Source organism: Brachyhypopomus gauderio, chromosome 7 (assembly GCF_052324685.1).
Source record: "Brachyhypopomus gauderio isolate BG-103 chromosome 7, BGAUD_0.2, whole genome shotgun sequence".
NCBI classification, from domain to species: Eukaryota; Metazoa; Chordata; class Actinopteri; order Gymnotiformes; family Hypopomidae; genus Brachyhypopomus; species Brachyhypopomus gauderio.
The window spans coordinates 15,046,000-15,059,080 of NC_135217.1; the positions used below are offsets into that span (position 1 = coordinate 15,046,000).

Here is a 13,081-nt window from a genome sequence, read left to right on the forward strand (position 1 = left end):
CAGCTGGATGGGCCGATTTACATACATAGAGCACCAGAATAATTTACTAAAATTATATGCACTCCTGTTGAGTCCAATTCAGTCTGTTAATGTTGATAACCGTTTCAAATGAATGTTAATAACTTAAATAATGAGCTTAAAATGTACCCGTCGCATTTCCCCCTTTATTGTTTTTTCTCTGTAGGCCAACTGTAAATCTTTTAAGAAGAAACCTGAGGCTGCTGTTCTGAGAAAAAGCTAAAGTCAAAGTCAAATTTATTTATATAGCGCTTTTCACAACACATGTAGCTTTACAATCGTATGGGTCCAGATCACTAATGAGCAAGCCAAAGGCGACAGTGGCAAGGAAAAACTTCCTATGCTACCAAAGTTTTTTTAAATAAATCAATAAAGATCCATTTATTGAATTATATTCAACAACATAAAATATTTGAACACTTTTAATAGATTTTTCTAACTTTAATACACTAAAGTTAAGGCTATATATCTAATTTCTAATAAGTGGCCCAGCCCCTCCTTTTATGTATGTGGCCTTCAGTGAAAAAAGTTTGGATAGCCCTGATTTAGACATTTAGAGGCAAGGGGTTATGCTAGTTTGCAGTGATATGCATTCTTTTTACTGTCCCCTACCAGATGGCCGTGGTAGTGTTTCTGAATGATCCTTTCATAGGCTGCAATCATCACTGCAGTTACTGGGGAATAGTTGTCTGAATTTGGTTGTGTAATGAAGCTCACCATCTGCACCGAAGGGACTGTGACTACTTGGCCGGGGAACAAGAACCTTAACTATTACTTTAGAACTGTAGAACCACCCTGCACACCATGGACTTGTGCTAACAGGCTTCCCAATGGAGGACGGGTTCCCTTTTGAGTCTTGGTCCTCCCGAAGTTTCTTCCTAATCCTCACCATCATGGGGAGTTTTTCCTTGCCACTGTCGCCTTTGGCTTGCTCATTAGGGATCTGGACCCATACGATTGTAAAGCTGCTTTGTGACAACATGTGTTGTAAAAAGCGCTATATAAATAAATTTGACTTTGACTTTAATGACCTCCACATGGCTGTCGGAAGAACCATTCTTGACATGTCCGTGCTCAAAGTGTATAAGTGAATATTTATAGCTAGAGAACAGTGGGGGAAAAGTTAGGTTCTTAACTTCTCCATTAATTAAGGGCATCAAACTTTCTCTTCCGCTCTCTGTGTAGGTATACAAATATGAAATGAATGTGCATAAAAGTAGACGAGACCTTGCTTTGAAAATTTATAAAGAAATATCATCATATTGCTCCTAATTCTGAGAAGTGCCCAGCACAGACATACTGCTTCTGTCAGTGTTCACTTTACTGTTTGTTCACTTTACTTATGCAACAATTAAGGTCTCCATGAATAGTAATTAAAAAAATCTGTCCCTGCTTAGAAAGGGACTGTGTTTCAGAAATGGCACACAAATTCTAGGGGCAGAAATTACTCTATGAACTGAATCATGGAAAATCTAGTTAATATGTTACAGTTGAGTACTAAAGTGAAATATACCACTGAGGCGTGTGCCAAAAATGAAGGTGTTTTTGAAAGTGTGGTTGGGAAAATTTTGAATGCAGTTTGAGGCCATTACCACTACAAACCAATTAACGGTTGGTAACATATCTATACACACATCCGTGATTTGAATGTGGGCTGACGACTTAAAAACCAGTAAACCTTAAACCCAGTAAACTTTAAAACCCATAACCTTGTTTGCTCTTTTCTTCAGCTGTATTCTAGTCCTGTGGCCAAGTATCAGTACAGACGTCTTGAATGTGTAATGGAATGAATCCATACTAATGACAATGGAGTAAGAGTATTTCAGTAACATTAACCTTGGAATGTCCTATAAATTAAATTACCACAGAGAATGGCTTTGCACTTGCTTATCAAAATAACAACTGCTGCAGTAGGGAATTTCTGCCACACCAAAAGTGATTGAAGCAGATTAAATTAATGTCCCTCTATGTGTTTAGTCTCATAAAGTAACAATACATAAAAACAAGAAAATGAAAATATAATTGCAATAAACTGGTGCCATAGGATCAATTAATTAACAATTTAATCAGTTTTGCAGATAAATGTCAGGACCCATTGTGTTAGGAAATGAATTTTATGCATTAAAGACTACAAGTTAGGTGTTCGATTCAGTAGACATACTTGAATTGATTTGCTGTAACCTCAAAACAAATTGCTGCAATCTAGCGTTCATCTAGATATTTGAGTGTATTAATTGAGCAGTGCTATTAATCTTCAAAAAGAAAACCAAAACAATCTGTAATTTTGGAGAACCCGATAATTCCTAACAGGACTGCTTGTACAGCAAAAAGCTTGAATATATAGATAAACACCAGTGGATTTTAAATACTTGCAAATTGCATTGGCAAGGGAACCTGCATTCTTCAAAATAATTACAGTTTAAAGGGGAAAATCAGACATCTGGAAGCTGTTTTATTCTTGTGTACCACCTCTGTCCCTTTAAATCCAAATGCCCTACTTCACAGGAAATAAAAACAAAATGTAGGAAAGTTTTATGTTGAATGTCACTGACAATAAAAGTGAATACATATCTTCACTGCCCAACTTAGCCATATCAGAATATGTAAAATGTAAATGTGCCATATTTTGCCAATTGATATTTTTCACTGCAATCTAAATTTGTCCTCCGCTTTTTACCCATCTGTGCAGTTAGAACATACACACACACCCACATACACACACTATTACTAGGGTGCTGTGGTGCACACGTGCCCAGAGCGATGGGCAGCCCTAGTCTGGCAAGCAATTGGGGTTAGGTGCCTTGCTCTAGGGCACCTCAGTCATGGCCTCAAGTCTGGGAATCGAACCCACGACCCTCCAGTCACAAGACCAGTTCCCTAACACCAGGCCATAACTGCCTGTGATATGCTATTTACTGTGACATTTGTCATAACTTTTGTAAGTGTGCTTGGATATACCAAGTCTCACCAGTAGCGAACCTTTACCATTAAACCTGGGCCCGCTCCCACCCCCTCCCCCCACCCCCGAAAAAAAATTTGTTTCCTCTCCTAATTAACTGCAATAAAGAAAAAAATGACAGTACAGCTTTAGAAAAGCAATAAACAATAACATCTGTACTAGATAACTTCTTAAGCAAAATAAGGTTCCACAGCTCCGTGTTCCTCGCGTAATATGTAAACAACGCGCACGAGGGCATCAAAGGACTGAATCGAAACTAGCTAGCAGTGGTACGCTAACGACAGCTAGCGTCGCCACAGCGGGCGGAAATGATCATACAGTTAAGCCCGCCCACTAAGAGGGAAGATATGATTGGTCAATTTTGCTGTCATTTGAAACTGGTATTACGCTGAATTATAACTGCCTGGCCCTCTGTAAACGAACAGCGGGCCCACCAATCACCAACATTCTGCAGAGGCATCACAGTCCTGATAGAGGGAGACACAGGCTAACAGGCTTCCACTTAACTTAACCCCTCCTTCCAACACAGATTGAATAGACACGGTTGAATAATTTATTGGCTTATATTTTTGTAATTGTTTAGATGTTGATTGTCAAACTGTAAGTAGATAAAATAAAATTGGGTAAATTATATTATATATATTTATGTTTTAAGAATATTTTTAGGCCCTCTGAGAGGGCGTAGAGGGCCCTGACAGTTCCCCACTGAGTCTCACACTGAATAAATGCAAAAGCAAACAGAACAATACTTTTGCAATATTAATATTAAATACATGAAAGATTTCTCTTGTTTTCTGAAGCTGAACTAAATGAGATATTGTACATGCATTTGGATGAAATCCAATCTTTTTTATGTTGGTGTAACAGTATTTCAGCCTTATACAAAAGTGCTGGGGGATAGGGAACCAATCAAAATCCATTAAGCAACAGCACAGACAATTATATGTGTGTATGACATGTAATTGGTCTATATAACATTTGGTTAGAGTACACTCAATGAAAAACTTGCTTGTTGGTGTTCACTCTACTTATTTTACTCAATTTACCATTTTACTCTCTTCGTTTGGATTGGGATATTTGGAAAGATCAGTTCAAATAGACACAGTTAAGAAAAATCAGATTAGTTCAGTGGTTCCCAAAGTGGGGGGCGCGCCCCCTAGGTGGGGCGCGGAGCTATTGCAGGGGGGGCGCGGAGCTTGAAAGTAAAACGTGCACATGTGTCAATTAGGGATGCACCGATTCCGATATTAATATCTGAAAAAATTCTAGATCGGGTATCGGGGACAATGTGACCGATCCATAAAAACAGATCTATTCAGTCTAATTCTATGCTTGTATTGCTTGCTTTTCGGAGTTAGTTCAACCTAATACTCGCGCTGGTGGTATTCCACTTATTCCGTTGATTTGCTGGTTGACCAAAATAAACCTGGGCTCCAGCAATACTTCACTGTTCATACATGAACTGGTGAGTTGTCCAAAGCTCATTTAATGCGTTACTTACAGAAATAAAATAAAGAGCAGTGGTCTGACTCGGTCTACGACAGAAAGCTAAAAAACAATATTCCATACGCGCGCTCAACTCGCTCCCTTAAAGAGACAGTACACATATTTCTGGCCGTTACATGCTTTGTGCTCTGCGTGATGTCTGCGCTTGCAAACTAGCCGCATATGTATTGCTGTTTCTCTTATTTCATCTCCTTATTTATTTTAAATTATATTTAGAATTCTTGAACCATTTAAAAGGTTTCTTGCAGTTTATTTTTTCACGTTTGACCAAAGTTGTGAACCTATTTTTTTGTAAGTTTCAGGTTCTTTGGTATTATTTATTTTACATTCAATGTTATATTCATAATTGCACTGACTGAACAAATGCAAGTTGTGTTGTTTTTACATGTTTTATGTGTGTTTAAGTGTGCTATACTGGTGCAGAGTTTTCAATATACTTGTAATTCAGTATGTCTGTGTTTAAAAAAAAATGCTTTAAGTCGATTCAGCACAGTTTTACTCTATCAGATCGGTATCGGCAGAGGCGGTCTTTGCATAGAGGCATGGCTAGGCAACTGCCTTGGGCCCCTCCCACTGCAGCCCACTGTAGGGGCCCCCTGATTAGCTGACTTATTTTTCGCATATTAATGTTGATGGGCCCCCTACCTAATTTCGCCTTGAGCCCCCAAATTGCTAAGTCCGCCACTGGGTATCGGATCAGTATCGGCCGATACGAAGCCTCAGATATCTGAATCGGTATCAGAAGTGAAAAACGTGAATCGGTGCATCCCTAGTCAATATGAGGGGGGGGGGGGGGGGGGGGGTGTAGGGGGGGCACAAAAATATTCTTATCTACTAAAGGGGGGCACGGCAGAAAAAGTTTGGGAACCACTGGATTAGTTGTAGTTAAGTTGAAGCTGATCAGTACTGATGACTACATTTTAAGGTTTTCATCCATGGGATTCAGATTAGACATTTTAAAAGCAAAGAAGCTGATGGATTCACATTAAAACAGTTGTAAATATTTCTCACAAACACACTATCACTCTCCCCCACACACACCCATCCTGAATTCACTCCACACATGATGGCTAACTCATAAAACCAAATACCTCAAAAGGGTTCCAGGATTTCCCAACGGCTTAGAAACACTAAAAGCTTGGATGTGAGCTCAGGCTAATAATATAAAAGCTGAATGTCTTTCCAGCTATGCAGAGGCCTTCAGTTCAGCAGCAAGAGCGCTTGGCTCACCAACCACCGTTTTTTGGATCTACAGAAGAGTGTCAGCATGTTGATTTTCCATGGCGTGTCCAAGCAGTACACTTTCAGCTAACTTCCCATTGGTAAGGGCAGTGCAGAAGACCAGTGGGAATATGCTTACAGATGGAGTTCAGTGCTCCAGGAACACTTTGAGTTTCATGAGAAATAGTTGAAAATTGAAATTGTAATAGCAAACATTTTCAATATAGTTTAAAAATGTAGAACTCTGACCACTTTTTCAAAACCAAAAACAAACTAAATATGTCTGTTACCCTTGTGGTTTCTGAAAGGATGGCATTACTATGTCACATTTATTCAGTAACCTCTCATGCTGTATGCCATTCTAACTGAGTACACAGTAAATGTTTGTGAGGCATTTCAGATAGTTTCACTTTTATCTGCCCTAGTTCTGCATCTTGCCCTCCCCTCAGTTTTTCTGTGGATTTGAAAAACGTTTCTCCAAACATAGGGAGTGGGAGGTCATGTCGAGCAACACACACCCCAGACTCCATCCTGCTGTCCCATGGAAAAGCATCTGGCTCCGCAGGGTTGGGTGACATCATTAATGGAGGTCTGGGATGGTGGAGGACTCCTAAATAATTAAGGAGCCCAGCACACTGCACACTATGGACCTGGACAGTCGTTTAGGCAGGGACCTTTTCCATAAGTGCATTAGGATAAGAGTGGAGGAAACTGGCTACTATTGACTAAATGTAATCAATATGCCCTGTGTGCACAGGACACTGGGAAATGAGACCTTGTGGAAAATGAAGTTAAGCAGACATATTTGAACTGAATTAGTGCTCATCTCCAGTTCTAGTTCCTCCTCTTAATTGAGATTATGATAATACCAAAAATGCTTTGAATCATTTATGTTTAGAAATTATATGTCAGGGAAAACTCCACATTGAGATTAATTTACAGCATCAAACTATGTGATATTGAGAAATTGTAACATCAATGGGAAATTTTTACATCATGATCATGCCCTAAATGACATTAACCCATGCTTAAAATCAAAACATGAGATCGTATAGATAGATCGTATAGTGTTCATTTCATACTGAACACAATCTTACTAAAAAAATACTTTCTTTTGATTTATATTATATCATTGCCTTCACTGTAAAAATCCTGTATCTCACTCTTATCTGTAACTATTTTGAGCCTTTTCCTGAACAGAGCTCAGATTTCAGAAGGGATGTTACCATTCCTGACCAAGTGACCATGAGAGGTATTTTTCTGCACTCCCACACATGCGTTCACACACACACTGAACTGAAAGCCCCATTGCCCATTCACACCTGGCTGAAACGGAACCCAGTGTCTAGGCCACAATAGCAATCTTTATTTCCCTTCATGGGAGCTGCAGAGCTCTTTAAAGTTCAGGAGGCACATTGGACTTTTATTTGAAAACCTATAAATTCTGAAAATGAATGCCTTTGTGTTTATTTATGCTCCAGTTCGGTTCAGTTGCCAGTTGCCCTCCTCAGTGGTCCGCAGATGCTCAGATGGCGCCGACCTGGGCTACCCGAGATGCAAAGACACAGGTCTTGGGAGGAATAGGTTCTTCTGGCTTGAGTGGCAATTTGATTTATCCGGACTTACCAATGCAAAGGCAATGGGTCCTTTTCCCTAGTTTTAGACAATTCTGGAGGACTCGATCAAGTAAGCTGGGATGTGTCACCTCGAAGCCAGCTGTGCCACTTGATGTTCTGGCATCTTTAAAAGTAGACACACTATGCTCTGTTAGTCATCCCACCACTAGCAGAGCCAACTGCCATCCAGGAGAGATTGAACACCATGCTGTGCTGAGAGCAAAGTTAGCCATATGTGCAGTGAGCACTTGCCCCATTCTTCTGGAAATCTAAGTTGTAAAGCGATCTCACTAGCCAGCTGTGACTTCAGCCTGCAGGAATGGGTTCTCAGCAGCACAATCTTCATAGAGTCAGCAGAAAGATAAAGAGGGAGAATCGCACATCTTAGAATTCAGAAGGAAGGAGAGCCCTGCAGTTGCTGATGGATATTCTCTCTGAACGGTCAGCATTTGATGGTTGTAAGATGCTGAACTCCATATTGAAAAAGTGTAGGTGCTTTTGTCTTTAAACCTTTAATGAATTTGTTCCATGAAGTAGCATTATTCTAGCTTGAAAGCTGTTATATGCTACTGCAGAATGATCTTGTTAAAGATAGATTGAAGCAGTCACAAGAACAGAAATTAATAGAAATTCCACAATGTCTTTTATTAGCTACTTAGAAGTCAGAACAAACAGCTGACATTTGCTTCACATCAATTAATCACCCCCTAAATGGCATAAAATTTGTGTTTTAATGACCAAAAGGAATTTCCCAGACCATGCTGTGCCTTGCTCTGGTTAGCTCAAAACAAGCATTCTACCTCACTAGCAGTCCATCGGCTGTAATTAGGGGATTACCATGGAGAACAGCATGACTCAAAGTATTGTGAAGCAGGCTCATTTAATGCAAGTTATCCCAAGTCTATAAATGACAAATGTTGGTATTCTGAAAACAATGACAATACAATATCAAATAATTCAAAAGCAAATTGAACGCTCAACGTAAGCAATTAGTTACTTATTTAAAAAAAAAAAAAAAAAAAAGCATGTTCACCTCTGGTTGAACTTTCAGTAGGCTATTCTCAATATGATGCAAAAGAATGGGTTCCGCTTCTCCGACTGGCAAATTTGTTTCATGAAAGCCTTTGCACCATCAGTTTGGGCTGTTCATGAGATGTCTAGGCCAAGACTTCTGTAAAACAATTCTGACCAGACTTGCTTTGTGAAGTTCTACACACACCCCTTCTTAAAGATGTCTTCCAGAAAACACACCATGTTAGATTGTGCAGGAAAAGGATGAGCAAGACCAGTAAAACATGAACGGAAAATTGAAAATTACAATAGCGACATCTGCTGGAAAGTCCATGGTAAAACAGCCTTTGCTCCCTCTGCAGTACTCTACACATTAGTCATACTCCAGAAATCACATAAGGCAGTGGGGTGGGGTCACAGCCTGGGTGACGAGCTTACAAAATGCTCAAGCCAAATGGGGGAGGGGTCAATGAGCCACAAACTACCTCACAAGCAGCTTATTTTGCATGGTGGTTTAGTACATGACAAAAGGATTCATCAGGTTCCTAGTGCCAGGAAGACTACCCTGATGTTCCTTAAGAGTTCTGCTTGGTGAATTGCTCATTTAGTTTTCTATTGCATGAATGCTTCATAGTAAAACTCCTCTAGCCAGCACTAAGACTATTAAAAGGTTTATTGGAAATAAAATCAGGGAGGTGTGATTACATTTGCCCAACATTCAGGCTATGGCAGTGTATAATGCAAACCATGAAAAGGCAAACCTTCCAAAAAAAGACAAATTAAAAGCATGCAATTAAGTTACACATTTTACAAAAGTCAGCACATGGTGCCAGAGTCTCTTGAAATCCTGCTACAAAATTTGTGTGGCAAGGTCCTTGATCAGTGTCGACTTGAGCTGAGAGATGGATGCAATCCTCATTTGTTTCTGACTGGAGTACTTGTTCCTAACCGCCTGCAAAAGATCACATGTTGATTAAAGCCATTTGTTTCATTAGCCAGTAATTTATGAAGTGTCATACCAAATAAATCCTGACTCACCAGATGCTTCGAGTGTCCCTCATTGACTTTGACAACATTTTTTGCTATGTGCTGCATCACTGGAATGAGGCTGTCCTCAGTGTATCCCATGTAATACTGGAGTGTGAGGTTCTGCACAGAACCAGGCAAAGGCAATAAGTGGCATCCCACAAAAGAGACAAGCTTCAGATGGAAAAGAACTAACTCACCCATTCACCACAATTGAAGACCTTTAGCATGAGGGCAAAGGCAGCACTGGCAACCTGAGATGGAGGAAAGTGCACCATGTCGTAGTCCACCATAGTGAGCTCAACAAGGTACTTGGCCAAGGTGTGGTGCTCTGCCGTAACCTACAAAGGAAGCATTTGTTCAGTCTTGGCAGATATCCAGACTCAAGGTGCAATTCAACAACTTGCATTTAAGAAATGAAGTACTTTGTACCTCTCCAATTTTTGAGGCTCTCCGGAGAAACTGCAAAGGCAGAGGCCTGCCAAAGCCGAAGTTTAGGACTCGCAGGATGTCCATCTCCATCTTTCGGATCTCAGCAGTAGTGTAAGCACGATCCGTGACGAAGGCAAAATCTGCTATTTCTGGTGGGTACATCTCTTCATACTTTGAGGCAATAAACATTGCCGTCACACCCACCAGCTGGAGCTGCTTTTTAGGAACTGGATGATCCTGTAAGCAAGACACTACCTATTGTAAATACATGATAATGACACGTTTCCAACAATGGCTGAACCAAGTGAACACCTAGTTCATGCATCCACTTTCAAAGGACCTGCACGTTATACTGAAACAGGGGTGTCCAAACTACAGCCAGTCCACACAAGCAGCTTGAGCTCAACTCTGTTGCACTTCAGTTTCAACACTAGAAAGAACAAATCATGGAAACGGTGCTTCACCCCACTAAACAAAGTTAAGCAAAGAAAAATAACGGCGAGTTGCGAGAAATGGCAGCACCGAAAACATTCAGATTGTCTGACCACCTGTACCGGCTTCAAAAAAAAAAAAAAAAAAACCTTGATAAAATTAGAAAATCATCAAAATAAAGATAAGCGGACCGCATTGAATCGGAGCATCAATGTCTTCAGCACGACCCATCAAGTTGAAAACAAACCAACCAAAACAAACTGGACTTAAGGCAGGAGGGAGGTAGCTTTTTTACATAATGGCCGAAAATCAGAAGGCGGGATGACCCGCAAGTCAATCAAGTGACACCGCAGTCATCCATCCAGCACTGATGAGCCAGTGAGAGGATCATATTTCGGCCTCAAAACAGATAGCATGTGCGTGTGTGGGGTTCATTATAATGATTTGACGGATCCCCCCCCCCCCGGAATTCTGGCGTGGCGCCTGAAAACTCAGGCCTGCATAAAGCACCGGGAAATGTGCAGGATTTCAGAACTGGCTCATTTTATATTTCTCCAGAAGATGGCAGTGTATACTATCAGCCCGGCATTCGAGGGTGGGGGTGGGTGTAATGTTCGGTCCCCATCTCACCAATTCTGGCCTTCACTAAAAAGTTTGGACACCCCTGTACTGGAAGCAGGAAATAGTGAAACTCATTGTCTGAAGCAACTTACTTGAAGAAAGCGGTCGATGATTGCAACGGTCATGTACATGGTCTCCTGCAGAAGCCTAAACTTGATTTGGACCTGAACAAGCCAGTCGATAAGGATGGCACGCATGTTCCCAGTGACCTCCCTTCCTTCCAGATACCTTGGCCTGACAGCCTGATCAGTCTACATACAAAAAGTCAAGTCGTTCAAAACGAGTAAGAGTAAGAGTTTAAGCAAGACTAAATAAATGAATACAAGACACCCAACCTCAAGTTGCCGGAGATATTTGTAGATGTCCTTTACATATTCACTGCAGAGCATGGGATTGTCATAATCGTCAGCATCCACATCTTTGATATTAAGCAGCACGTCGGAGAAAGCCTGACACAAATCGTCTGATGCACAACCAGACGTTTCCATAGGCACGGGAGATGAAGGCTCTGACAAAGTCTTAATAGGGGAAGAAATAAAAAGTTAACCTGTCGATTTATGCGCGAGTCCCATCGTCGTTTCAAAGAACCAGCGCCTCACATTGACCTCCAATTAAAATTAAAAGCGGAGGACAAATTTCGAATGCGGTGTAAAAATCACAATTGACAAAATAGGGTACATAAATTTGAATTAAAGTCTAATAATACTCGGAAGTTCGACGTTGCAGCGACGTAAACAACCAGAGACTATCGCATTATATTTAACCAAGCCAAGACAACTTTAGTTAGTACTCCATCTCACCTGAACCCCATTTTCAACTTTGGCCACCTCCTTCGCTCGCTGAACTTTCTCATGAGTCTTGTTCTCGAGTACCACGGGTGCGGTCTTCAAATCCTGTTTGAGCGATCTGTTAGCTAGTTCACATTCTACACAAATGTTACGCGTCACGATAAAATTGTAATAAGGAGGAGGGGAGTGGACATTAAACATTAGTTTACCTTTTTCCTCAGGGGCTGTCGTGGCAATACGGCGTTGCCGATCTCGCCAAGTGCAGCCCTAGGCCTTAGCCCAGGTTTGTTTGCAACGACCGCTTTCACAGTAACAACGTCCTGATTTTCACTACTGGGCAGGCGAGTGCTCTGAAATGACAAACGAGGAGTTAACTTATGCTTATACTGCAGCATTACTCCAACCATGATGTCTAACTAGATAGCTAGACAACTATTAACGCAATAGTTCAGGAGGAAAGCAGAAAAGAACCTACTCTCCCAACCTAGCTAACTAGTAAAAATCAATTCTAAATGAAACAGCGCATGCATACGACCTCCTTAACGAAACAACATAATATTTAAAAGCTAACTATACACTCACCCTTGTGATTCGAAGAGCCATTTCAAAACTCGTGTCGCTCTGAGGTCCAGGCACAAAATGTTATTGCTGATCAACTCGGCTCTTTCCTCTGGTTTAAATCGTCGCTGATCAACTCGGCTTTTTCCTCTGGTTTAAATCGTCGCTCTTTCGAATGTGATTCGCTGCGTTCTAAAATTCGCACAATCTGATTGGTGCAACTACACCTGATGATAATGCGTTCCTATGACAACTGAAAGCCACATGATACCACTACTGGTGCTCTTTGGTTAAACATTTTCTTCGTTTATCATCTAGCAGTACAAATGACAGTCTCGGTGGTTTCCATCGCCACCTAATGTACCGGAGTCTATTAGTTTCCGGCTGAGTTCACCGAAAATAGACTTGCCACAAATGTGTGGCGCCAGTCGACATGTTTATAAGTAAGGCCATGGCAATTAAAACATAAGCTATTGCAACCCAACAACCTACATGAAATGTGATGCAATTTTCTCTTCACATACCAATTAAGAAAAAAAGTGCAGTTGGACAATTGTAGAAATTGGTCAGCAAGCCACCAAAGTCACCTGAAGTTTGGCTAATAATAATCGTTTTTGGATACACAGTACTAGACTCCTAGCATTCAGTAAGAAGCTAAAAGTAGCTAATGGTTGGATCTTGAAACAACTAATTTCCTGAGGTAAATCCCAGAGAAAACATGTGGGCTTAAAAGTCTAGTTTACAATTGAAGACCAATTCTCATTGTTGAGCATTCTGGAGATACAGTAGATTTAATTAAATTAAACACCAGAGGAGAGTGCTTAGTTCGCAATCACAATGAAAAACCTGCAATGTGATGTAGTTTTTCTTTTGTTATAGCAAGCACAGACAAC

At 40.7% G+C, this 13,081-nt stretch overlaps 1 protein-coding gene across 1 annotated transcript; it reads right to left on the reverse strand.

The window, feature by feature from the left end:
- Positions 1-8,986: 8,986 nt before the first annotated feature.
- Positions 8,987-12,372, reverse strand: ccnb1 (cyclin B1). The gene is made up of 9 exons (XM_077012043.1): positions 12,213-12,372; positions 11,840-11,980; positions 11,643-11,735; positions 11,178-11,360; positions 10,935-11,093; positions 9,790-10,026; positions 9,558-9,698; positions 9,370-9,480; positions 8,987-9,283 (listed from the first exon to the last, which is right to left on the reverse strand). The coding sequence occupies exons 1-9, from the start codon at positions 12,231-12,233 to the stop codon at positions 9,182-9,184; spliced, it is 1,188 nt and encodes a 395-aa protein (XP_076868158.1). The 5' UTR covers positions 12,234-12,372; the 3' UTR covers positions 8,987-9,181.
- Between the last annotated feature and the right edge of the window lie 709 nt (positions 12,373-13,081).